Here is a 26,274-nt window from a genome sequence, read left to right as displayed (position 1 = left end):
TGAAAAAAAATATGTCTCGTATATTTTGTTTTTCTAGGCCCCGATCCTACCGACAGTCCCAACCAAACATCTCAGAAGCAGACTGCTGAGACACATCTGCAGTTCTACCAGTGCAAATTCTGCGTCCGTTATTTCAGATCGAAGGCATTCTTGAGGAATCACACCAAAAAGGTGCATAATGTCGGGGAGGAGGATCCGGATGCGAACGTTTCCTCGCCGACGACTAAGCAGCCCAGCTACACCGTTATAAGGCACAATGACCATTCAAAGGTGTATTCCTGTCAGTATTGCACATACAAGTCTCCACGGAAAGCAAGGATCATAAAACACCAACTTATGTATCATAATAAAGTTCCTTCGGCTTCTGCTGAAGAAAATCCTGAGTATGTGGAGACTGGGGATGAATCAAACTCAGCGAGCGGGCTTGCAACAGGAACATTTGCCTGCGAATGGTGCGACTATCAGACTGACCAGAAGGACAGCTGGACTAACCACGTGGTTAAAGAACACAGCGACAAGGTCAAGATAGTTTCCTGCATTGCAGAGGTAGAAGGGGAGGCAAGTGCAGGCTCACCCAAACCAGAATCTCCCGCCTCTTCCCATAGCCCTACGAGATCAAAGATGAGTTCGGATGATGTTAGTGGAAAGGAGGGATCAGGGGAAAAGACGCCTGAAAACACGGTGGAAAAATCAGTCGCCTTTCAATACGCTCAGATCAGTGCAATCACTCCCAACAGCACAGGTTCCTCCATACTGTCGAAAAAGTTCGCATCCTCGGATGTCTCCAACAGTGTCATCAAGATGGATGCAAGCTTAATCAATGAAGAGGACTCCAGGAGCAGCTTAGAGGATGATGACGACGATGAAGAGCTGGGCGACATGGATGATCCCAGCTATACAGGAACCTTGTCCGCAGATGCGAAGCAGCTATTAACGGATGAGGATAATAAATTACTGGAGACAAAAGGAATTCCTTTCAGAAAGTACATGAACCGTTTCCAGTGTCCCTTCTGCTCCTTTCTCACCATGCACAGGCGGAGTATCTCTCGTCACATTGAAAACATCCACCTTTCCGGCAAAACCACAGTGTTTAAATGCGACGAATGCCCGTTCATTTGCACCACTGCTCTGAAACTCGGCGCTCACAAACAGAGCCACAATTCCTCAGATTTAGAGACTTTGGATCTAACCAGTGATAGCCCGGAACCTCAGAATGACAATGCAGCAGAGCCTGTTAATGGGGGGAATGTATGTTCTAAAGTCAATGGGAAAAAGACAACCAGCACATCAAACGACCAGCAGAACCCTCACCGCTGCACACTCTGCAGCTTCTCAACCACCACTCTGAAAGGTCTGAGGGTGCACCAGCAGCATAAGCATTCCTACTGTGATGACCTAGATTCTACTGTCTTTGAAAACCAGCTGACAGACCAGCCTGATTCTGAAGTGGATGCTTCTCCAATCTTGCTACAAAAAACCCAGACATCCATTTTAGGACTTGCCACCAAAAAGCCCCTAGTAACAGGGAAAAGAGCCAGGAAGTCCATTAATGACCTGCCTTTGGATTTGTCCTCGGTCAAAAAGAGAACTAGAATTGATGAGATTGCCAGTAACCTTCAAAGTAAGATAAGCCAAAGCCAGCAGGACACGATCATAAATCTGGATGACATGGATGATGAAGATGTAGGAGAAAATGTCAGTGCTGATGAGAGTGGAAATTTTGACAACACAAGCGCAATCTTTGCCTACAGCACACAACTCCATGGAAGAGAATCAGTGCTCGCTCAGGAGGGAGGCCGAATAGGAAAACGAAAAAGCAATCCCAAGTCCAAACCTAGAAACATTCCTATATCACTGACTCTGTCTGATGACAGTGAAAACGTCTCTGTTGATCCCAATGACGGCACTATTCAAGAGAGTATGGATTATTCAGAAGAAGCTGGAACCACACGTTTCTACTGTAAACACTGTGACTATCACAACAAATCAGCTCGTAGCGTCAGCACCCATTACCAGAGGATGCACCCGTATATCAAGTTCAGCTTTAAGTACATCCTGGACCCGGAAGACCAGAGTGCAGTCTTCCGCTGCTTGGAGTGCTACATCGAATACACAAGTTACAATGATCTGCACCAACACTACATGGATCATCACCCAGAAGCGAGCAACGTGCTCAATTTCAACCAACCACACCTGTTGTACATGTGCCGCTTTTGTTCCTACACGAGCCCCAATGTCAGGAGCCTCATGCCCCATTACCAAAGAATGCATCCCACGGTGAAGATTAACAATGCTATGATCTTCTCCAGCTATATTGTGGAACAGACTCACAAAACAGCTGAATCGCAAACTCTGAGGGAAATATTGAACTCCGGCCCCAAGAATTTTAATTCGGCAACGTCGATGCCCAGGTCCTCCTCGAGTCCAGGACTAAAAGCTGTTTCCAAATCTCCTGAAGCCAGTGCTGAAGCAGAGCCTCTCAAAGAAGCTATGGGTGGTAATGTAGTTGTGTATGACTGTGACGTGTGTACCTTTGCTAGCCCCAATATGCACTCCGTATTGGTTCACTACCAGAAGAAGCACCCGGAACAGAAGGCATCTTATTTTCGTATCCAGAAAACTATGAAGGTCATCTCGGTGGATCAGTCGCAGTCGGTTCCCAACTCTTCCTTCAGCCCCAGCATGTCGACAACCCCAAAACATTCAAGTGCAGCGCTGTATGGAACAGATGATGAGATGTACTACTGTAAGCACTGCGTCTACAGCAACAGATCTGTCGTGGGGGTGTTGGTGCATTATCAGAAACGACACCCAGAAGTGAAAGTGACAGCCAAGTATGTCAAACATGGTGCTCCAACTCCCGGTTTGATGAAGCTAATGGACGAACTGCAAATTGCAACTCCTAAACAGTTTTTGAAGCAGTTTCAAAATAACGGCCACAGCGGATCTAATAACTCAAGTCCTAAACCTGGTAGTGTTGAAAAAGGTGAGGACGAGCTGTTCTTTTGCCAGCACTGTGATTATGGCAACCGCACTGTAAAAGGGGTGCTCATTCACTACCAGAAAAAGCACAGAGAAACCAAGGCCAATGCCGATCTTGTACGTCGTCACACTGCAGTTGTCCGGAGTCAGCGTGAACATGCACAGATGGTTCAGTCCAGTAGCATCTCCTCTGCGATCAACGCAGCTCCTCCAGACCCAGAAAACGCCACACCTTTGCGTTCCCTTAAGTGCAGACACTGTACCTACACGTCACCCTACGTCTATGCCCTGAAAAAACACCTGAAGAAGGAGCACCCCACGGTGAAAGCCACAGCCATGACCATTTTACACTGGGCCTACCAAGATGGTATTCTTGAAGCTGGCTACCATTGCGAGTGGTGCATTTACTCCCACGCTGAACCCCAAGGCCTGTTGCTCCATTACCAAAGACGTCACCCAGAGCATAATGTTGATTATGCCTACATGGCCAGCAAGCTGTGGGCTGGTCCTGAGACCACCCATCAAGGGGGCAATCTGGAAGCGAAACATTACAAATGTAAAGACTGTGCCTTTGAGGCCTGTTCAATATGGGACATCACCAGTCACTATCAGGCAGTTCACCCCTGGGCTATCAAGGGAGATGAATCTGTGCTCCTAGATATCATCAAAGGGAATGGCCCGGCTGAAAAGGTGCACCAGCAGCTCGCCAAAAACTTTGCACCTTTGAATTGCCAGCCTGTTGAGGATGACGGAGCACTGATCATTGCCACTCCACCTCAAGACAGCAACCCTCATCCTCCCCACCCACGCCTCTCCATCTCAAATAATGCTTATCAGTGCACTGTTTGTCTGTCGGAGTATAACAGTCTCCACGGCCTCCTCACTCACTATGGGAAGAAGCACCCGGGCATGAAAGTAAAAGCTGCAGATTTTGCACAGGAGGCAGATATCAATCCCAGTTCTGTGTATAAGTGTCGTCACTGTCCGTATGTAAACTCCCGCATCCACGGTGTGCTAACTCATTACCAAAAACGACACCCGTTAGTGAAAGTCACTGCAGAAGACTTTGCGGATGATATAGAGCATATCGCCGAGTTACAAGAAGGAGATGACAAGTTTAAAACACAAAGGCAGGGCTATGGGGCTTACAGGTGTAAAATGTGCCCATACACACACGGGACGCTAGAGAAACTCAAAATTCATTATGAGAAATATCACAATCAGTCTGCTTCTGATATGTTCACTCCCTCTCTGACACATTTCTCCTCTGGTAAAGAAATGGAGCCAGTAGCTGAATGCAGTGTTAGCAATATATCAAGTGCAGGAAAAGTCCAGGAGGTCGGTGAATTGGACCTTGCTCTCTCCCAGTTACCCATCAATAAGACGGAGAAACATGCGATCTTCAAGTGTCAGCTCTGCAAATACTTCTGCTCAACCAGGAAAGGCATCGCTCGCCACTATCGTATCAAGCACAACAACGTCCGTGCCCAGCCGGAAGGGAAAAACAACGTGTTCAAATGTGCTCTGTGCTCATACACAAACCCCATACGCAAAGGTCTGGCAGCGCACTACCAGAAGCGTCACGATATCGACGCCTATTATACTCACTGTCTCGCAGCTTCTAAGACTTTGACCGACAAACCGAACAAAGTCATCGCTGCCCCCGCTTCTGAAGGCGAAGGTACGGAAATGACTGAAGAGCTGCGCTTGGCCGTGGAGAGAAGGAGGTGCTCTCTTTGTGGCTTCCAGGCCTTCAGCAGGAAGAGCATCGTCTCACACTACATTAAACGCCACCCAGGTGTCTTCCCCAAGAAGCAGCATTCAAGCAAGCTCGGCCGCTACTTTACTGTTATTTATGCCAAAGAACCTGAGAAGATCGCCGACGAAGCGGAGGCGGAGCACGTCAAGGAAGTACTGGAGGTCCCTCTTCAACCTGAGCAAGACACGGATGCTGAATGGCTGCCTTTCAAGTGTCTAAAATGCTTCCAGTTATCCTTCAGCACGGGCCAGCTGCTCTCTATGCACTACAATGACCACCACAGCATCGACCTGATGAGGGACTTCGTGGTGTCCCCTCTTCCCGAAGACGAGGAGTCTGAGCTGTACCAGTGTTCTCACTGTGAGCTGAAGTTTCTGGACCTCCCCGTTCTGGCTAACCATCTGCTGAACCACAATGACGAGTTTCACGAAAGAGCCTTGAGGATGGAGAAGAGAAAGCAGGTTCTCAGCAAGCAGAAAACTACAGATCCGCCCGAGACCAAATTTGACAAGGTAAGCAAACAACCATGCACTCACTATAAAAAGTTGTTGTTTTTTTTTGTTTTTTCAAACATGACACCCAACATTAAGATACTTTAAAAACCCTCATTTACATCTCCTGTAGTAATATTCAGCCACAGATAAAGTGTGGAGACAATTAAAGAGATAATTATACATTTCAGTTTTTTTCCTACAGTGTGAGTATATGTGACAGTTCACATTAATGAGGTATGATAATTAGTTTCATAATAACTTCATTAAAAATACCACAGATCTAATTTAATATTAAATACTAAATTTAAGATTTGGAAAATACATTAGCAGCTGTCAATAAACGTGACTGACATTTACCCATTGGAATTGCGTAAATATAGTAAAATGCAAAATATATGTTGTTGGTAAGTGGTTTAATGATGAAAAAGATAAATACTGACTAAAGCATGATTTGTTTGTTTTTTTGTCTTCGATTAGGAAAGTCCTGTAAATAAAGTCCCCATAGGATTCAGGTGCAACTTCTGTGTAGAGATACATCCAACCCTCCGCGCGATCTGCAACCACCTGAGGAAGCACGTCCAGTATGGCGAGGCCAAAGAAGGACATGTCAAAGTAAGCAGCTTTGATTCTTTGCAGAATATCAAAAAAATCTTGGATGAAGGTTTAATTTTGTTTTTGGAGCGGTGGGGTCCAAATTGTGGATCCTCTGAATCGTAGAATATGTCGTTTATGTCCCTGCTCTGTGGCGATATCGGCACACGTGTGACGGAAGACTTTTTATTCTATTTTCTATTTTTATCCTCCATTCATTGCAGAGATCTGATTTACTGGAATCTGTTTTTTTTTTCCTGTTGTTTATTAGCTGCCTGTAGTCTGTCCGCTTCCTCCAGTCAATACAATCACTTCTGTCCCATTGCTGTGGACCGGAGGACCAGATTGGTGAGCCGTAACTTTCAGGGCAGCGGCGAGTAGCCACTGGAGCATTAGTATTCCACTGAGGCTGCCAGTGAGGGGAAGAGGCCCAAGGATCCAGTGCCTCACCCAAATGTAGGCCTGGTTCTTCCATCAGACCGCCTGTCTTAATATATCTGAGATGAGATGGTTTGAGGCCAGAGAGAATTTTACATTCACTTTGGGGGGGAAAAAACCCAGCTACAGCTCCAAATTAGACACAATTTGGCTTAAATTTGAGTTTTAGATGTATTTTCTTTAAGTCTGCCATGTTGATGTGAGTGACTGACAGAATTCACCAGCTGGAGCGCTCTGCAAGAACTGCTGTGTCCGTGCACAGCATTCCTAAAACACACGGCTTCCACTGTGTATTCTGAACCATGCGCAGTGGAACAAAAAAAAATGTCACAAATAGAAGTTTTAATTCAAAAGCTCCGCTGGCTGCTTATACAGGGTGATGAAGTACAGACTTGGAGTGCATTCAGGGACTGGATGGCAAGGTTCGGCCAGTGGATGCCACATCTTATTTATGGCTGCATGAAGTGCAGGGTCAGGTCCTTCCACAGAAGAATGAGTTTCCTCCAGGCAGTAAAAAAGTCATGGTGATTGTCTGTCTGCTTGTGATGGCTGCAGTAACCAGCTTGCACTCCAGCAGATGAAGGAAGTGAAAGGAGGTGGTGGAGTTTTACTTCTCCCTCTGTTTGTGGGATTGTATAAGTGCTCGATTGAGATAGGTGTAGTGGTGAACATGCGTAATGTGACAAGGCGTGCAGGGACATTCCTCTCTGAGGATTGCATGGTTTTTATGTGTGTGTAGTTTCTCCAGATAGAAATATTTCCTCCTACAGTCAAAAGCCATGCATGTCCAGCTGGTCACTGTGAATTACTTGTAAGTCTAAAGGTGTTTGCATGACTGTCTACAAGAGATGCAAATTAAAGAAAAAAAAAATCAGCAAAATACCATCACTTCTTGTATGTTTTCTTATTTCCTCATTGAAACAACTCATACAGTCAGTGCACTGGAAAAGCAGAGGCATTTTTTAAGGCCAGGGTTAAAGTTGGCATTAGGTATATCTCTTGCTTTTTACAACGTGATCATGCGGTATAAAAAGTGAAGGCGCAGAGTGAGAGGAAGCTGTAACTAAAGTTTAATTGACAGTGATTGCAGCGATACAAAAGACAGAACTGGAGGTGTTAGACAGATGCTTAACTGTGGCTCATGTGCAGTTACACAACGTGTCTGAGGGCTACGGATGCCAGACTCTGTGATGAATAAAAAGCTATCCTTTTCTTTTTTTTTTTTTTTTTGTTTGTTTTATTTCAGTACTCCGCATCCCTCTAAGTAACTATCTTAAAGGCACAGAAGAGCGGCTGATCACTTTATGATCTTTGTTTTTGCAGCAGGAAGCCAGTGAGGTTCCTCTGACTCTGCCCACGGAGACTCTGACCAACGGGAACCTCGAGGACAACGAAGCCACCGAAGTCGACGGCCTGGACGAGCCCGTGGTTACGCCGATGAGCCCGTCCTTCTCCACGGCTTCTGGGGGCATTGCCGTTGCCGCGGAGACCCTGAATGCCGAACCGGATGCCGTGGAGGGACGTGCGGCCGCGCTCGTGGCCGCGGCCCGTGCGGTGGTGTCGGGGGGCCAGCTGAACCAGCGCCTCGCCACAAGGGGTCACCCGTGCGCCCAGTGCGACAGAGTCTTCATGTCCATGCAGGGACTGAGGTCCCACGAGAGGAGCCACTCGGCCATGGCGCTTTTCAGCAGAGAGGACAAATACAGCTGCCAGTACTGCCAGTTCGTCTCGCCCTTCAGGCACAAGTGAGTAGAGAGATGCGCAATTTGTGAATAACACCTTTAAAGCCGCCGTCGCCGGGCGAATAGATGAGATTAGATTAGATCAGGGAAAATTGTGTTAAAAATGCTCCGTTTATCTGAAGCTGACACAGCAGTGGTGGGAGCTCCTGGTCCTGGTGGGCCGCTGTCCTGCGTCTTCCTTCTCTAACACACCTGCACTGATTGAATCTGTCATCCTGGAGCCGTTCAGAAAACCCTCTAACACAACACTCATTAAAATCACGTGAATTTTCAGCAGCGACGCGTTCAAAACATGAGGAAGTTAAACGAGGCCCGCAGTGTAGAGTAGTCTTGAAAGTCTGTTCTGTGACTTTAGAAGACCTTTAACATTTCAGTCCTGCTTGATCAGTGACTTTTGCTTTAAACATTTATTTTTCTGTGCGGCCTTGCATGGTGTCATTCATTAAAAATATGAAAAAGGAGAAAGAAAAGGTATTATTTAGCTTGATTGTGATATTAACAGCCGGTGATAAGTAGCACATCTTGAACACCTTTGGTTTACACGAAGTCATCATTTAGCAGCATATCTGATATTAATATTAACAAGTGAAAGGCAAAAACGGATAAACAGTATGTAGAATGAGTGTTTCTCAACTTTCACCCCTTCCATACATTACCAGTCTTTCACCCGCTGTGCCTCAGATCATCTGGATGTTAAGCTCATTTTGTACAGAGCACAGTTTTACACCTTATTCTGTTTACCCTGTCGCAATCCCTTTGAATCTTCAATCTTCTCTCAGATTCGCCGCCTCCTAGGAGAGCAAGGCAAACATTATAGCAAGACAGACATTTTGGTGGCGTGATTTGTTTTATCCATCACAGAGACGCAGAGCGAGCGGGAAAGAGAGAGTCCTCATCTCCTCTGAGCTCCCAGGTGTAATCCCTCTGTACTGTATGTGCCCTGACCCAGAAAGAAGCCGCATTCCCATGCCACCTAGGAGGCTGGCATTAAAAACACAGCTACCGTCCCCACAGGCACTCACACACTCACTCCCACCAGGGGATTGTGGGTAGATGAGTTCACCCCACGGCTCCTTGTTCTGTAGTCATTGGAAATGTGTGGCTGTTGTTTGTGAGGTAAACAGAATTGAGCGCTTCAGATGCTGCTGAAAAACCCTGCTGTTGAAATCATCAAAGTGGATGCTGTAGAGAAGAGCCCTTTCTTCTCCCTCTCTCTCTTTCTCTCTCTTTCTCTCTCTCTCTCTCTCTCATGTACTCTATTCTTGTCACTTTCTCCCTGTCTGCTATCCTTTTGTCCTCATTTCATCCAATTTTTTTTTCCTTCTTTTATCCTCTTATCTCATATCCTCCCTTCTGTTTTTTTGCTGTTGTTTTTATATTTCCTCTCATCTCCAGTCTGGACAGACATGTGCAGTCTCACCACGGGCACCACAAGCCCTTCAAGTGCAAGCTCTGCCCCTTTAAATCTGCCTACGTGAGTCGCTTGAAGAGCCACCTGCATAAGGCACACACAGGTAAGAACGGACACACACACGCAAATTATATCACACCTTACAACCGTCTCCATGGCTAACAAGGTATTCCCAAACAGCATCCTCCTCTGTGATCTTCTTTTAACAAAAAAAAGAGTGGATTAACTTTATCAGCATTTTGAAGATATTTAGCAGACAAAAATTAAAATACAGATTTTAGGATCAACCAAAATGAATACAGAAAACACATTTGTCATTATTGTTGTTGTGGAAGCCACGTGCACGTCAATGCAAATGTGCAAAAAAATGTCCCTTCTGTGCGATCAATATGCAAGTAAAAGAATTAAACTCCTAAAGATCATCTGTCGATCACAGAGCCAACGCAGACAGACAGTCATAAAGTTTAGGAGTTATCAATTAACTTTGTGCACAAATAGAAACAGCTGGAAGAAAACCCACACCCACAGGACGATCCGTCAGACACCACGAAGAAGGTCTCAACCTGTGGATATTTCATATCTAAACAAGAGTTAAACATCAGTAGTGCTTTTCTTATTAAAAAAAAAACGGTTGTCATTACTGATAAAGAGTTTGACTTTGAGGAAATCTGCGAACTATTAAAAAATAACGTCACTCTTGCAATAAAGATAATTGTGGGAGACAGTGTTGTCTGATATGAACAAAATCTTTACCAGAGACAGTTGACTGAGGAAGTGTTTTTCCTTTATTGAAGCGCTTCTGGTAAGTTCCTTGTTACAGTCAGATCAGATTTGAGTACAGTGGCTCTGCTCCTCAGGACGCTGTTTGAACAAGGATGTTTGCCAAATACATCCAGCAGAAACAGGAAGCGCGATGCTAAAAATTCCCCTTGGGAGCGTTCAGAACACCAAGCATCTGAATAACACACAGTAAGCAGCGCTGCGTTCGGTCTTATTCCATGGACGGCCACAAATCAGGGAAAATCGGTCAGACTTTAACCTCGACGATTGACCAACATGCATAGGTTGCCATTGAGGTAGTTTCAAAGTACTTCAGTTGTGGAAATTGTTGCACTACATTAATCAAGGTGGAAGAAGAATCTTCAGTTTCTTCCAGTTTTGCCACCGATTCATTGCTAAATGAAGAGTTTAACCCGGGTTGCTCGTGTTTCCTCGTCCTCCTTCAGGTGAGCAGCACACCTACCGGTGCCTGTCGTGTCCCTTCTCCTCCATGACCATCAGCCAGCTGAAGGAGCACTCCCTCAGAGACCACGGCGAGGTCCTGACCCTCCCCAAACTGCGAGCTGCTACCCAGGCCGCACACGCCGCCCTCAGGCCCTCCCGACTGACCGCTAACACAGAGCAGACTTCCTTGGCCCCGGATGGTATGAAATCATCTTTCCTCTTTTCCTTTTTTTGTTTTTTTTTTTGTTTTTTTTCAATCGATGGAAGTTTGTATGATAAGCTTGCCAGGCCAGATTTAGCAAATCCTGATTACAGTATTAAAGTTGCAGCTTGAGGTTCTTGGAGTCAGACTGACTGACTACCTACAGTCAGATGAACGGGCGGACTGCTGTGAACGCCGGGGAGATATCCTCGGTCTGACACACAGATTTGTCTGCAACGGTTGAATAAATTAGGCTGTGACTGCTCAGACTGCACCACCTCGGCTTTCGGTGTTGATCATGACACCTCTCCTCGCAGAATATGCTCAGTCAGTGAGGTACCTTCTCCCTACACTCGTAGCCGTAAACTCCTTGATGCGTTGCCATGTTTTAGGTGTTTTTTTTTTTTTTTTTTTTTTTTTTTTTGCGGCTCTGCAGCCGCAGCTTTAGCTTGCAGTGGGTTTTCTTGGCAGCAGCTGTCACCTTGCTGCTGGAGCTGTGGAATCTTCCCTGGAGCTGAAGCAGGGCAGCATTCCTCACTGCACCATCTACCACTGTCAGCTGTGCCCCACCAAGACAAATGAAGCATTGAGAAAGAGCAGAGTTGACATATTGAATGTCTCTCCACCGCGCCAGACGAGCTACCTTCCACTGAACGTCTGAAATCTGGACAGAGGCAGTTTGTGTTTTCCTGGCAGCGGGTTTTCAAAATATTACCATTTGCTTGCTTCGTTTTCGATTTATTTATATTTTTTTGGGGAGTTTTCTTGGATATTTTTCGCTGGGCTCCTGCACAAAAAAGCAAAAACAAAAATCTGAAGGTCTTGGAAATGCGACCACGTTTCTTCTTTGAGCAAAAAAAAAAAAAAAAAAAAAAAAGGCGAACGTCGGGCTCTTTTTTGGTTCAACTCCTGGATGGAATGTCATTTAATAGTTTAGAAACACGCAGTTTTCCAAGAGGGTGAATCCCTCGTGGTTTTAGGGACCACCATGTTGCCAAAATCAAGTCAAAACATTACTTTTTCAGTTAAAAAAAAAACAAAGACTCTCTCAAAAACATCAAATGTACTTTCTGATACAATATAATGAAGGTCAATGATGAATTCTAGGTTGTCAACATTTGGCTCAAATGTTGTGTGAGATGAGGTTTGGCCTGGGCTGTCACTAAAAGAGATATGCAATCAGCACTGCGAGGTACTAAAAGCCATATACATTAAGAAAAACATCCTTCTGACTCTAATGAACATGACATTTTCTTGTTCGAAGCCATTGAGAAAAAACTATTTCAGTGTATTTGCAGTCAAACTCTTAGCAGTGAATGGACAGTGGGAAGATGAGGGTAATTAATTGAACGAATATAATTTCCTGCAGGGTTTTTTTCATTTTCATTTTATGAAACCCAATTATGATAAATAACCAATAAATGGAGGGTAAGGCTAATATTTTCTTCAGCTGAAATGTAATGTAAAATGTTGGAGGGCTAATTACCTCCCATGTGTTTATGTATTTCTGATGTGAAACCTCTTCATAGTAGAGGGAGGGTGTCAGAAATAGATTGGCATTTCTCTGCAGTGGTGCAGGGAAGAATTTCTATTGGAGGAGATGTTAAATGCCCGTGAATGCAGTATGGCTTCAGAGTTTCCCACCACTTTGCAGAACTTAGTTTAAAAAACAAACAAACAAAAAAAAAACAATAAGAAATCCAGATTTTCAGTTTAAAATCACACTTTTCTTTGTACATTTTAAAATTCCAATCTCAGCCTGCTTGTTAACGTTCACGTCCAGCCAGCCTCTTACAGGCACCATCATAATACTCTCCTTCTCTTTCATACATGCTGCTTTGGCTTTTACCACATTTCTAAAGACACATCGCCACCGAGCCACAGATGCCGTCTCATCGCCGTGTGTCTCCTCAAAGCAGAGGATATTAAAAAGCATGAATCAGCTGTGGCATTGTTTGATTCATATGAATTCCTCTGCCTTTTCTGCAAAAGTCAGAAATTAGATCTCAAGAATTTTTATAAAGTGAAAGTATAAAAGTTTTTTTTTTTTTCCCCCCCGTTCTTCTTCTTCTCCTCCTCCCTCCATGCTCCCACGTCCTCTGAGTGCTGAATGAGGCATTTTTCACATGGATAGATATTCTATTAGTGTCACTGCGGTTTATTTATTGATGTGTCGGAGCCTTAAAGTAGGACGAGAATATGAGCTTGCTCACTGATATTATAGACTCTTGAAAATAGGGAATGAGGAGGGAAAAGTGGTGTGGGACAAATGATGACAGTTACACTTCTGTGTCTGTGAAGAGGGCAGGAAGGGGGGGGCGGTGATGATATTTTATGTAAGCTCATGTGAATTTCTCTCCTTTTTAAAAAGTAGATGAAAACCCCTGCTGTTTCTTGATGGCTAAATATTGAATTTGACCACCAATTAATTGATATTAAACTTAATTTATTCAAGCATTAATCATGTTAGTCTGTCATTTGTTGAAATACTCCATTAGAAGTTTTAGTTAACGTTCCCAGATGTAGACGGTGTGATTGTTCTTGCCAGACAGGCAGGCTTGATGATTTTGGGGTATTTCTGAACGTACTGGCTGCCTGGGATTTTCCACACACACACACTCGGTGGCCGGTGCAGTTGACTCAGAATGATGCAACGCACACAAAACATCCAGTGGGTGGCAGCTCTGCGAGCCGAAATTCCTCGCTGATGAGAGAGGTCAGCGGAGAACGGTCGGACCGGTCGGAGCTCGCAGACCGCCTCGGATAACTCGCTCCGTGCGGCTTTGGTGAGCAGAGGAAGCCTCTTAGTATGCGCAGCCCGTCGGGCCTCGGGGCAGATGGGCAACAACGGCAGAGGACCACATCGGGTTCCACTCTGTCAGCCAAAAAGAAAAATCCGAGGCTACAGAACCGGACAGTGGACGATCGGAAAAACACTGAACGGTCTGATGAGTCTTGACTTCCAGTGAGCCCTGCAGATGGTGGACTCAGAATCTGGCATCGATAGCTTGACGGCATTAATCCATGGACCCAACCATGCCTTGCATCGAGGGTCCAAGCTGATAGTGATGGCGGTTTAATAGTGTGGAGAATGTTTTCGGACACACTTGTCCCCGCTTTGAGCCACTTGGTTCAAGGTTGAATGCCACAGCGTGTTGCTGGTGACCGAATATTTCATAAAATTCACTTGTCTCATTTACAAAATAGTGAGTCTGGAGTGCCTTTGTTTTTGGCAAACTCTCTCAGGGCCCATTTATGTGGAGTTTGCATGCTCTACCTTCTCAATGCACTCTGACCTCCTAGAAAAGCCTTGCTTTATTATGCCCCAGCCTGGAAAAACTGAATTCTGATTGAAGTAGCTCATAAGAAAATTAATAAAATTATAGATACGTACACAGCTTTCTACAGGTTTCTTAATATATTCCTCGTTGAGCTTCGTCTGTCTTAAGGAGTAACTAGACATATTTCATAAACAGAAGAGCAGAAAGGCATGAACCGATCCTTACAGAATATATAAAGTGGGTTAAACTCCTTCCTGCTTTGCAAAAATGTCGTCAGCTTGACAACTTCAGTGTGCATCAGTCGCTCTCTGATGGCTCCTGAGCGATGAAAGTTTGTCTGAATCCTCTTGATGTGATAAAAAAAAAAGGAAATATTTTATCTTCAGCAAATGTATGTTTCACTTAGAGTAGTAACGGCATGAAAGAAGAACACGTCCTCACCAGATGGTACGCTTTTTTTGTGCTACAAGGAAAAACATCTTTAAATCAATAGATCAGATTTTTTTAAATGACATTGAAAAAAATATTACGTGTCTTTGTAAAGTAAAACCCATATATTACACATTTAATATATTAAATGGTTTATTATTCATCTTCAATATTGATGTCATTTTTGAAATATCTTTTTTCAATATTGAATTTTGTAGCTGAAAAGGGAAAAGATTTTCAGTGAATATATGTACCTAATTATTCTTTATCACTGCAGAAAGTCCTTCGTTTTATTAGTTGTTAAATCTCTATCCTGTATTTCCCCTCTGTGTTCCATTTTAATGGGCGCTAACGTTCTCTGCTGTCCTTCAGATCCGTCCTACCTGGAGCCGGCGGACGTCCGTCAGCAGCTCAGCCATTACCAGCTGGCCTCCCGCGGCCACATGTCTTCCAACTCGACACCCGGCGGCTCTTTGGTGGCTGAGAATCGCCCAGACGGCATCCTGACGTGCGAGTTCTGTGAGTTCAGCTCCGGATACATGCAGAGCCTGCGCCGGCACTACAGGGACCGCCACGGCGGCAAGAAGCTCTTCAAGTGCAAAGACTGTTCGTTTTTCACCTGCTACAAGTGAGAGAAAGACTTTGTCTCAAGACTTTTGTTCAAAGCTTGTTACTCATGAGCGCCGTCCACGTGGCATCGGTTCACCGGTTTTTTTGTCATTTGTCCTTGTCAGGAATAACTTCAGCATGCACGTGGAGGCCGGTCACAACAACACGGCGCCCGAGGACCTCCCCAAGGACCTGCGCTGCCCCCTCTGCCTCTACCACACCAAACACAAGAGCAACATGATCGACCACATCGTTCTGCACAGAGGTGTGTTTTCATGGGAAAATGGAACCAGGCACAGAGTAAAGTTCACTTTTCTTTGAAGAAGTAGCGAAACGCTGTGGGAGCACTGCGCGTTTTCATCAGCCCCCTTTCAGATGAAGACTCGTAACGCGGAGGAGACCACTGGTTTCCTCTCCGTGGTGTGGAGTCACCGCCGGCTGCTTAGCAACCGCGTTGTGACACCAAGAATCCAGGAAGTCGCTGTGCTCGGCCAGACTTTAAAAATAACACAGTGGTACATTTGAATGCTGGTGGGAAAAAAAAAGAGAGAAAAGCTGAGATGCTCTCTGAGACGGCCACTTCACATGTTGCTGTAGGCTGGAGACACCAGCTGCCGGTAGGACGGCGGCCTCTCCGAGATTTGCAGCTGATTAACAAGCGGCACGGGCGTGCTTGGATCGTGTCGATTTTGGATTTGATTTTGATGTAACAGTCCGTTGATGTTGGCCACGGTGTTGTTGATATGAGAGAGATATCGCTGCTCTTCGTCAGGCTTTGCAATGAGACACATCTGCGTTTGTCTGTAGGCAACCCAGCGTTTCTTGATTGCAGTTATCGTTCAGTGAAATCCTCATTGCGCATGTGTATTTGACACGTCAGAAATAGTTCAAAATGTCTTTCGGCAAAATAACTTTAAACACTGATTTAGAAAAAAATGATGAAATGTATTCACTGTTTTCGTTGTTCATGGAGCTTTTTAAATTGAAGTCATTTCCAGCTTTATATGGAAACATTGTGTTAAACTCAAAAGAAGGAAAGATCACTTGAAAACACATCTCTTTTTATTCAGGTTTATTTTTCTTTGGTTATCTAGAGAGAAGTGTTTGTGTAGAAACTGAAAAAAAAATAAAATAAAATCAAACCCAAAGGTACCAGCCACTATGGTTACTTTTTTATGCCTTATTTTCCCCCCCCCCCTCCTCTCATTGTTCTCCGACCTGACCGTGCGCTCTGCTTTCTTCCCTCCCTCCAGAGGAGCGAGTGGCTCCGCTGGAGGTGAGCCGCTCCAAGCTGTCGCGCCACCTCCAGGGCCTGGTGTTCCGCTGCCACAAGTGCACCTTCACCTGCTCCAGCGACCAGGCCCTGCAGCTGCACCTGCAGAAGCACGCCGAAATCAAGCCCTACCAGTGCCAGCTCTGCTACTACGACAGCAGCCGGCGGAGTCAGCTGGAGGAGCACCTCCGCCTGGAGCACAAGGTCAGCCGGACTCCGTCACATCGCCTCCGTGGTCGTGCATTGATGAGTGTAACCATCAGGACGACGTGACCGTGACTTATTATTGCTGAGAATGGGTTTTAATAATGATTTTTTTTTCTGACTTTGAAGATTAAAATCTTCATCTTAAGGACAATTAAATACTCAAAATAACTTTTTTTTTTATAATATTAATTAAGTGACCTGTTTAATACATGTTTATTTATATAGTTCCAGGTCCAACACAGTCATTTCTTGACACTTTTACTGATAAAAACCCAACTATTCCACCTTTACTCTACTAATAGTGCAGTATAACTGTATTATTCTGCAAACTTTTCTAGGGGTCGCCAAAGCTAACCCAATACAGCGTTTTCCCTCATTTACATGAAAGTATTTAATCAACTAGAATTTTTAGCCACACTGCCTGAAACTTGATTCCTGCGAATCCACTTCTAGAACTTGTGCAGACGATAAAATATCCGTGAAATGACAGTTGACTGATGGCCTGTAATAAGACGAGTAGGTGTATATATACAGTATGTATCAGATTGCAAACACATTTAGTACATTCCCGCCACATGGAGCTGGAACTGTTTCATCTCTTGGTGTCACTGAATGGAGATTTAGAGTAAGATATGAGAAAGCAGGTGGATTTTTGAGTAGTTTCGTGCACAATTAGCCAGATCTCACATCCAGATATAAGCCTCCAGTCTCCACATGAGTGGATTTTATCACATGCTTAATGGAATAAAGGTTCCATCCCACCTGTTATTCAAATGAGTAACAGTTTATATCCATCGTGGGCTGAGTAATAATTACCACAGTAATTGGCTGCTGAGAAAAAAATAAAAAATCTATTCACACATGGTTTGAGACGTGGCAAATTTAAGGAATCGTTTACACTTGGAGTTTGGTGACAGGTATCAGATGAATTACAGTAATGAGATGATTACTGATCAGCGAGTACAGATTTCTATGAAGACCTTGATGGTTTGATGCGTTCAGGTCCTCGGCGGTAGAAGTTTATACGAAGGAACCTGGAAATCCTGCACGAACATGAAACAAAGGCATGATATTTTAGGTGTTTGGCACACTTTTTTTTTTTCCTTCCTCCACAATAAAATGTAAGTTTGTGTCTCCAGATGATTAACAGAAAAAGTGAGGGAGCCGGGATCCTCCTGGGTTTAGCAGAGCTGAAGCTTATTCATGCTAAGAAAAGCAGAAGAGGAGCCATCCTTGATGCTTTTGGAGGGTTTTGGAGAGCTGCAGATCGGGGCCTTCGGGGAGGAAGTTAGTCAGAGACGGTGACTGGATGCATGAGAGATTAGATGATTCATTCAGCCTTCCACTTCCATTGTTGAAACTCTTCTCTGTCAAACGATTGCCGTTCATCGTTTAATGCTGCTCGCTTGTTTTATTCCCAAACTCGGTGGATTCTGTGACTGAGAACGTCGTCGGCCAGACGGACATTAAAAAGAAAATTCCTTGGAGGAAAATCTGGCTGAATAGGAAGAAAATCATTCACCCAGAAAGTCCCTAGAAAATCCCCAAACTTCCTCTGCCTCAAACCTCAAATAAAGAGCTGGAGCTGCTCAAACACATTTCTGCCATGACTTTGAAATTATGTTAAGTCAAAAAGAGAATTTGTGTGTGTGTGTGTGTGTGCATGTGTGTGTGTACCTTTTAGCGAACAGAAGCTTGAAAAAAAAAAATCTAACTATTTGAAACTGTTGTCTCATCAGGTCATCCGCAACTTTGAGCTGATGGGTCGGGTCAACCTGGACCAGCTGGAGATGATGCGGGAGCAGGGGAGCAGCGGCGAGGAGGAGGACGACAGGGAAATGGCGGAAATGGCGGAAGACGGACGGATGGCCCTGGAGGAAGACGACGACGACGAAGACATGGAAATCACAAACAACGCAGCGGAGGGTCAGACGCAGCTGGACGACGAGGAGATGGAGGACATCGTCAGAGACGAGGAGGAGGGGGAGGAGGAAGACGAGGAAGAGGAAGAGGAGGAGGAGGATGAGGAAGAAGAAGAGGAGGAAGAAGTCAAGGAGGTGGAGGAGGAAAAGCCTTCCTCGCAAGGTAACACGGTATTATTTGTCCATGAAAGTCCGGGCGAAGCACACGGGCCTGTCAAACCACTGAGGTTTGCTGAACAAGAACAAATGTAGACTTCACACCTGGCTGATCAAATGTAAAACGGGGCCGGATACTATTTAACTGGTATATATGAGCTGAGCCGATTTCCCCCGCAAAGCCTGCTGGGATTGGACTGTGAATGATGATCTCCGGAAAGTCATTTTCTCCCAGGATCTTGAGTTATTTTATTTCAAACTGTGATATACAGGATGAACTGTGTCTTTACAAGGCCAATAAATATGATGTGAGGCATAAATCTTGCTTTTAGAATATTGTTTATCTTCTTCCTGTATGCGGGCTTTAAGGATTTTTTTCCCTTTTATCTTATATTCTGAATAATATGACATATATGCAGATGCTCGTGTCGTCTGGTCTACTGGGAGGAATCGCAGCGCAGTCTGTTTCAGGTTTCATCTATGAGACGACTGACCGGTTTGTTTAAACTCCATTTCCCAGAGGTCCTTGCGTCTCCCATCAGCAGCAGCAGCAGCTCGTTGCCGAGCAGCGCGGAGAAGCGTATTCCCTGCGAGTTCTGCGGCCGCTGCTTTACCAACAGGCTGGAATGGGAGCGGCACGTCCTTCGACATGGCATGTGAGTCCACTCCTCTCTCTCTCTCTCGCTCTGCGTTTGGCCTGCATTCTTTGCTCTCAGCGTCTCCGTGCCGGTGTCTCATCGCCGCCACAGCCCCCTCTACCTGCCTCTCTGCTCATTAAGGGCAATTACTTGGGGTCCGCAGGTTTTAAATGCCAGCGTTTATGCATTTAGACTTTGGGATTACACATGATGGGGACATTATCCCTCCTAATGCTGCTCCGCCAGCCCCAGATTTTATCCATGCAAGTGGCGGTCTCGAGCAAATCTCTCAGTAATGGGTATTTCTAAGGAGCCAGTCGGTTCATTACTGTGGGACTTTTACTCTTTTTTTTTTTTTTTTTTTGATTACTGGCTGCAGAAAGGTACAAAAGTTTTCGGCTGATATTGAGAATGCTTCCAAAAAAATGAAAATACTAGCTCTTTTTTTTCCTGCTGGTTTTACAGGATGGATAAGCTGTCATGCCCTTGTCTTGCCGTCTTCACAGGGTGGTCAACAACAGTCAGCTGGACGCCAGCACCACTTCAGCAATAGAGGCCTCGGCTCCTTCGTCCACAGGCTCCTCTGTGTTCGCCGACACAAACATGGACCTGTCCAGCAGCAGAAGAGAGGAGGAGGAGGAAACCCCCGCTGATCCGTCACTAGCAAGTCAAAGCCCGTATGTGGAAGACAAAGAAATGCTTGACACCAAAAAGGATCAACGCTTGGGTTGAAGCGATTGTGGCCTCTTGGGATACTGTGCTAGGAAAATGAAAAACCGTTGGGTGGAATCAGCACGGAGTGGTTAATGGAAAAATAAGATGTCAAAGGAAACGAAACGTTTGAATCTTATCAAAAGTGACTTTTTATGAGTTGGTGCATTATTAGATTTTAGGTGTTACATATATAAGTATTAGGTTGTGCTGCATAAAAACGGCTGAGCTCTTTAAACGGGCGGTCCCCTAGGACAGATCTTAATATATTGGTAACCAATAGTGAACAGAACTCTTTATTGCTGACATTCTGGTCAAATCTACAGTGAAAGATCCCACCTAGACAAAACTAAGCTATTTATGAGAATGTTGTCCAAAATGATAAACTAAATTTCTCATTTTTATTATTTGAAGCACCTTTTACACTCCTCTCTGCTCGTCTGTAAACAGGGGTTCTGTAAATTTACCTGAAACAAACAAGGTATGGAAGCGTTTACAGCCACGGCCCACTGTAGAGCGATCTTTTCTCATTTCTTGTCAAGATCTTAGACTTTTTCTTTTCAAATCATCTTAGCCTTGTGTGAAATGTGTGGAGGTAGTCTTTGAGGAAGAGTCGCACCTTATCTGTTCTAGTAAAACCACAAATCACGATTCTGTAGGAAATACTGACAATTTTGCCCCGATGATTGATGTTTGTAGCAAACTGCTGTGATTTAGGCCCCCCTTTACATTGTACTGCGTATAAACCCTCAGCCTGTGGCGTCTTTCCCGTTTTTGAGTCCATTCATAGCTGTCCGGTAATTTCACTGAAGAGGTCCAAAAATACGACTGCGTTCAGATCAAACCTCAGGCAGTGGTCTGAGATGAACAGTAATGCTTCCCTTTTGCGTGCTCCCGATTAGGATAGCAATAGAAATGTGTTTGATGTGTCACAGCTGCGAACGTATCCGTTCAGGATTCGCCCGAAAGACGACTCCAGGTCTCAGTGCTAGTTGTATATTTAACAAGTTCAGAAGTTTACACTTGTCTTTTCGAAGCTGTAGTTGTGTTTGGGGTCCGAATCCAGCTCAGTCCACAGTCATATTGCGGAGATCCGTTAGATCTGAACGTCTGGGTTCGGTGTGATTCGCTGACGTTGACTGTGCACGAGATGGAACCGCATCACGTCCAGACCGGTGATTTGAGACCAGTGCGAAAGTGCCTTAGAACACAGCTCCTGGGTGAACTACGAAATGAAGTCAAAATTGTTCACAAGTTACCAGGAATAAATGCAACTTCCCTCTTTTAATGTCTTTTAGCTGCAGAATTGCATTACCTCAATGAATTGGCATTTTTAAAATTAGAATTTAAATCTAATTCAGATCTTAAATTCTTGAATGCACATGAGATCTACTGTGTATTTTTTTTCTTCTTTTTACAATTTTACATCACCGAGGGCTTACAGTCCGATTTAATTCTGAATGAGATTTTAGCTGTGAAGATGTATTTGCCAAAACTCGGCGTCATCAGATTTCTGGCTTCATCCTGATCCAAGAGAAATAAATAGTTACAGTCATAGTATAAACAAAACCAACTGAATATCTAGTTTATAACAGGAAATGCTGCTTTTAACCATTTTATGTCTTCTTTTTAATGCAATTAGCACCACAAATGACCCTGTTTTTACACCCAGCTGTAGGGATGAAATGATGTTAAAGTTCATCCACACTTTCCAAATTTGCACTGGCGTCCATCATTAGTGGCTGCCAAGTTTCTCTGTGGTCTGTGGTTCACTTTGCACATGAGGGGTATGCTGAAAAGACAAGTGTAAATCAAGAAAAAAAAAACCCTAAAGCTGTTTGATTCTGTCTGACTTCATGGTAAAGACGAACTTTTTAAGTCGTCTCCTGAAATCATGATTTAAAAAAAATGTCCCTTAAGCTCTCACGTTGCATCGATGTGTCGCCATAGTCTCCATTTCTGTGCTTCTTTTTAGAAAAAAAAAAAAAAAAGTTATGTTATTGTCGATATTGACAAAAGGCAGAGATTGTATTTGTCGGACGTTGCTGCTTGAATGCCCTGAAGCCTTATGAGAAGTGAATAGCAATGAAGTCAAATTTTGTTGTCCCAATTCCAATAAGACCCAACGAGTCGCATCCAACAGCCCGGAGAAAGCGGCTCGATTCGACGACGGAACACAAACAATGTAACCGTGTTCATGGTACCAAAATATTTACCCAGCCTGCTGTGTTTGCTGCTGTAATCGTCTCTCTTAAGCATTGAACCATTGATGGAAACGGGAAATCTGGGTTTGAACCATAGAATTTTTTTTTTTTTTTTAGAGTTCGGCGGACGGAAACCCTGCTGGACGACATGTCTGCAGCCATGTATAGAAAAACAAAACTACTCGTTAAGTGTTTGAACTGTGGTGTTTCAGAAAGGATAATTTAACCCTTATTTCCTTTAGGTGTTCTCATTTTTGAAGAAAAAAAAAAATGGAAGAAGAATAATAATAAAAAAAAAAAAAAAGAAAAGAAATCTACAAATGATAGCTAACCCTTTGGGGCTTTTGAGTACCCAATCCAACATTATTATGCTGTTGTACAATGTCTGGTTACGATGAAAAATATCCCCTTTTTGTACTGTCATGGGAATGAACAGATAGGAAGCACAGTGTGGTTGTACAATATGAAATATAAAGAACAAATATGCAGTTCTCTACTAATTAACGGTGAGGGCTTTTATGTGAAGAGGGAAAGCGTGGTCAGAGAAGGGGGGGGGGGGGGGGGGCGGCTTCTCCCTCCCTGATTGATCATTTTCTGGGCTTGGCCACCAGCTGGGTTCCCCGACGGCCCGGAGACTCTTTTCGGATCCTGCTCATTCGGGTCCAGACGATGATAGGACGCTCCGTTTTCTGCCCGCGTAGTTGACGAGCTCAACGGTAGGCGGGAATGTACGTATAGCTGTCCGACTTTACGCTCGCCGGTCCTTAAAATGGTTGAGTTGGTGCTGAATCTCGAGGCCCCTTTTACTCTTTTTACAGGACCAGCGTTGTATCTTTGAAAAGTGAGAACTGTTTGAAACTAGTTGTTGTAGAAATAAGCTTTGTAAAGGCAGCCTGTCGCCCAGCCGAAAAAAGCCCGGTTCGAACCACATGATGAATCGGGACAATCTGGGTAACGAAGCTGTCAAAACCCAAAATTGTTTGTTGTTCTGTGATCATTTTAATAGAAAATTACTATGAATCCCTCACTGTGTGCAGTCGTCAGACTGCAATATTCCCAGTTTACCCAAAGTTAACCCCTTGCTGACAACACACTGGATACTTGTATATATGTTTAGTTTGTTTCCGATGCATTTCTCTTTTCAGACTGTTGTCTCCATAGTTTGACACTAGAATCTCTCCTTCTTGCCTTTCTCCCATATAAATCTGATTACCTGATGGTGGGTTGTGATGTTGCCTAGAATGATTGTTTACAATTTTATTCCATTTATCTCTGGATATTCTGTAAATATTGTAATTCATTGTCTTTTTTTAACTTGATAATAAAGTTATCAGATAACAGATCATGCTGTTATTCTCCTTTATGTCTATTAATCAAATCCTTATGTGTCTTTCAATTATTGCAGAATGCAATATTGAAAGACTTCTAACACACGTTGATTATCCTTTCTCTATAGTCGGTTACATCCTTTGTAGAACATCGTTTTCAGCAAAAAGATTCACAGATTTTCTTTGTAACTTCTCCACAGCAGTTCCTTGAATGACCAATAATAGCCTCTGCACCGTGGTCACAGGAAATAGCTTCAGGCTGAGAAGGCATCTCCGTTGCCCGTTCTCTCAGCTGGACCCTTCCACCCCTCTGTTTCTCTTCCTCCGGTCCACACCCTGGAGGTGCTCCATAAACCGAAACCACCAGCCCTCCTCATGCCAGCTGCGTGTGCGCGTGTTTTAGTGCGTGTTTATGGCACATGCGTGAAATGCTGCAGCTCTTGCGCCCTAAATACCACAAGCCACTGATAGCAGCAAGTTGCCACCGGTTCTTCATTCAGTAAAATAACCACAGTTTCGATATTTCCTCCTGCCGAATGTTGTCATTTCAGAGATGTCCTCGACATTTTCTCCGCTGCCCTTTTTTTAGAAGGGGCGAGTCTTTATTTCACATCTCTAACATCATCTCTTAAAAATATCTCCAAGTCACGAGGGATGAGAGGGTAATCTCAGCGGCTCGCCACTTCAGAGGGGGGCCCGGTGGCAGACTGACGACCCCTGGAGACGGGAGCAAGAGGCACAGCCCTGGTGGGGAGGAGAGGGGAAAGGAGGACACTGCTGCTGCTGCTGCTGCTGCTGCTGAGAGGAGCAACATAAGGAATGCCTGATGAGCGAGACGGGCGAGGGCACAACTCCTGTCGTAATAACCGGACGATGGAGAGAGACGAGGGGGGACTGAGTGGACCGGTGGAGGGGGGGGGGGGGGGGGGGGGGGGGGGGGGGGGTTTTAGGATGCAAGAAGGGCAAACTGTGGCAGAAGGACAGAGGCAGTTGAGAGGAGTGGGAGATAAAGAGAGCCAGACTCATACGCACAGCCACTGAATTTAAGAGGGAGTGATATGAGAATGAGGGGAAAGTGGCCCCGGGAAGAGACCCCATTGAGAGCCACCATATTATCTACCCCCCCCCCCCCCTCTTAACAGGCCTCTTTAAGGCAGAGTTGGGCTGAAGATAGAAGTCAATAAAACCTCTGAATACCGAGTACCGCATCAGTGATATTGAAATTCTTCCATGCATTCTTGAAGCACCAGGAATTGCCGAAACTTCTGATAAGAGTATAAACTGCAGTCTCAAGTTCAGTCAGTGCAACAAGTTTTGTTCTGTTTTGTTTTGTTTTACTTTAACAACTAGAAACATGTTTTACAATCATCTGAACTTCAGTTGATGTTTCCAAGATCAAATACAATACTGTGGTAAAAAATATGAGATCTATTAGATCCCGTGAGGTTGGTGTTTGCATAACATCAACAAGGGGAAGAGTCTTGAAGAAGTTAGTAAGTATGTAAGCATCATGCTGTTTGTAATGTCAGCCAAGTGGAGTGAATTACCAGGATTTTTTAATGCTGATTCACTGTAAAGCATCAACCTTAAATAACCCATTGTGTCTTCCTCATTTCTCTACGTCTCTTTCAAACTGACAATTATGAGTTCATGACAATCAAAAAAGACATAAAAAATAAGATGTGGGGCTCCTTGAAATTGGTGGCACTGTGTGTGATTTTTAGAATTTGCGTAAATAATAAAATATAACGAAGATGTGTTCTTGCAACATTTTTTGAAAAAAAATGCCCTCATACTTCTAGTGACAACAACTAATAACGAATAATACTCGCAATATTCTTTAAATAGTATTTTAGTGAGTGTCTCATGAAGGGTTAATGATGGCAGCACTGCACTTACCAGAGCTCCTGCTTTTGTGAGCGATGTTTGCTTGTCATGGCTCACTGGGACTAGCAATGCCACCAAACTTTCATTCATTTCACCTGTGCTTTTCTGACTGTCAAAAGTCAAACGCTGAGTCTGTGTGTGTGTGTGTCTGTGTGTGCGCGTTTTAAAAATGTCACGTACCTTCAGAATTCACTTTTGATTTGTCAGACACATTTATTTCCCCTCCTCACCTTGCTGTGTTGTACTAGGTAAAAAAGTAGTATGTTGTAAAGATAAGGATAAAAACGTGTTTGCACACACAGAGTCTTGTTAAAAGTGAGATTAAAAAAAATCACAAGAAAATGTTTTTCTTTCAATTTGCCTGTATGAGGCCAAGGATCTACTGCATTTTTACATGTCACAATGAATGCACGATATAAAACATTTCATTGATCATTTGATTTTGTCAAATAGATTATTGCATGTTCTTAAATCTTCTTATGGAAAATAATGCTGCACCAACACAATTGTCTCTCTCTTTGTGAGAATGTTGACATTTTAATCTAGTTAGGGTGTGTTGTGTTTGCATGTTCTATTCGTGCTTGTGTGGATTTTTTCTTGGATCTCTGGTTTCCTCTCACAGTCCAAAAGCAAAATCGCACATAGCTGTGAATGTGATGGCTTGGTGACCTGTCCAAGGATTGCTGTGCATCCTCTTATTATTCGGGAAGGGAAGCTTCATGACCCTGAATTGGATGAAGCATTGTCAAGATGAAAAGGTTCAATTTCCCAGTTTTATGATGTAAT

General features: G+C 44.2%; 1 protein-coding gene across 3 annotated transcripts in view; it reads left to right on the top strand.

Annotated features, from left to right (window-relative positions):
- Positions 1–23,616, top strand: part of znf462 (zinc finger protein 462) — a 47,343-nt gene extending 23,727 nt beyond the window's left edge. For all 3 annotated transcript variants that reach the window (XM_030085516.1, XM_030085517.1, XM_030085518.1), the window contains exons 3-13: positions 38–5,253; positions 5,713–5,847; positions 7,588–8,009; positions 9,402–9,520; positions 10,644–10,841; positions 14,926–15,181; positions 15,288–15,427; positions 16,416–16,639; positions 18,382–18,727; positions 19,241–19,376; positions 19,865–23,616. In XM_030085516.1, the coding sequence (XP_029941376.1) occupies positions 38–5,253; positions 5,713–5,847; positions 7,588–8,009; positions 9,402–9,520; positions 10,644–10,841; positions 14,926–15,181; positions 15,288–15,427; positions 16,416–16,639; positions 18,382–18,727; positions 19,241–19,376; positions 19,865–20,090 (7,418 nt within the window). In that variant the 3' untranslated portion in view covers positions 20,091–23,616. The remainder of the gene's footprint in view (positions 1–37; positions 5,254–5,712; positions 5,848–7,587; positions 8,010–9,401; positions 9,521–10,643; positions 10,842–14,925; positions 15,182–15,287; positions 15,428–16,415; positions 16,640–18,381; positions 18,728–19,240; positions 19,377–19,864) is intronic.
- Positions 23,617–26,274: the final 2,658 nt, after the last annotated feature.

Source organism: Salarias fasciatus, assembly GCF_902148845.1.
Source record: "Salarias fasciatus chromosome 7 unlocalized genomic scaffold, fSalaFa1.1 super_scaffold_4, whole genome shotgun sequence".
NCBI lineage: Eukaryota > Metazoa > Chordata > Actinopteri > Blenniiformes > Blenniidae > Salarias > Salarias fasciatus.
Note: the sequence above shows the minus strand (reverse complement) of the source record. Positions and strands in the feature narration are given on the sequence as shown.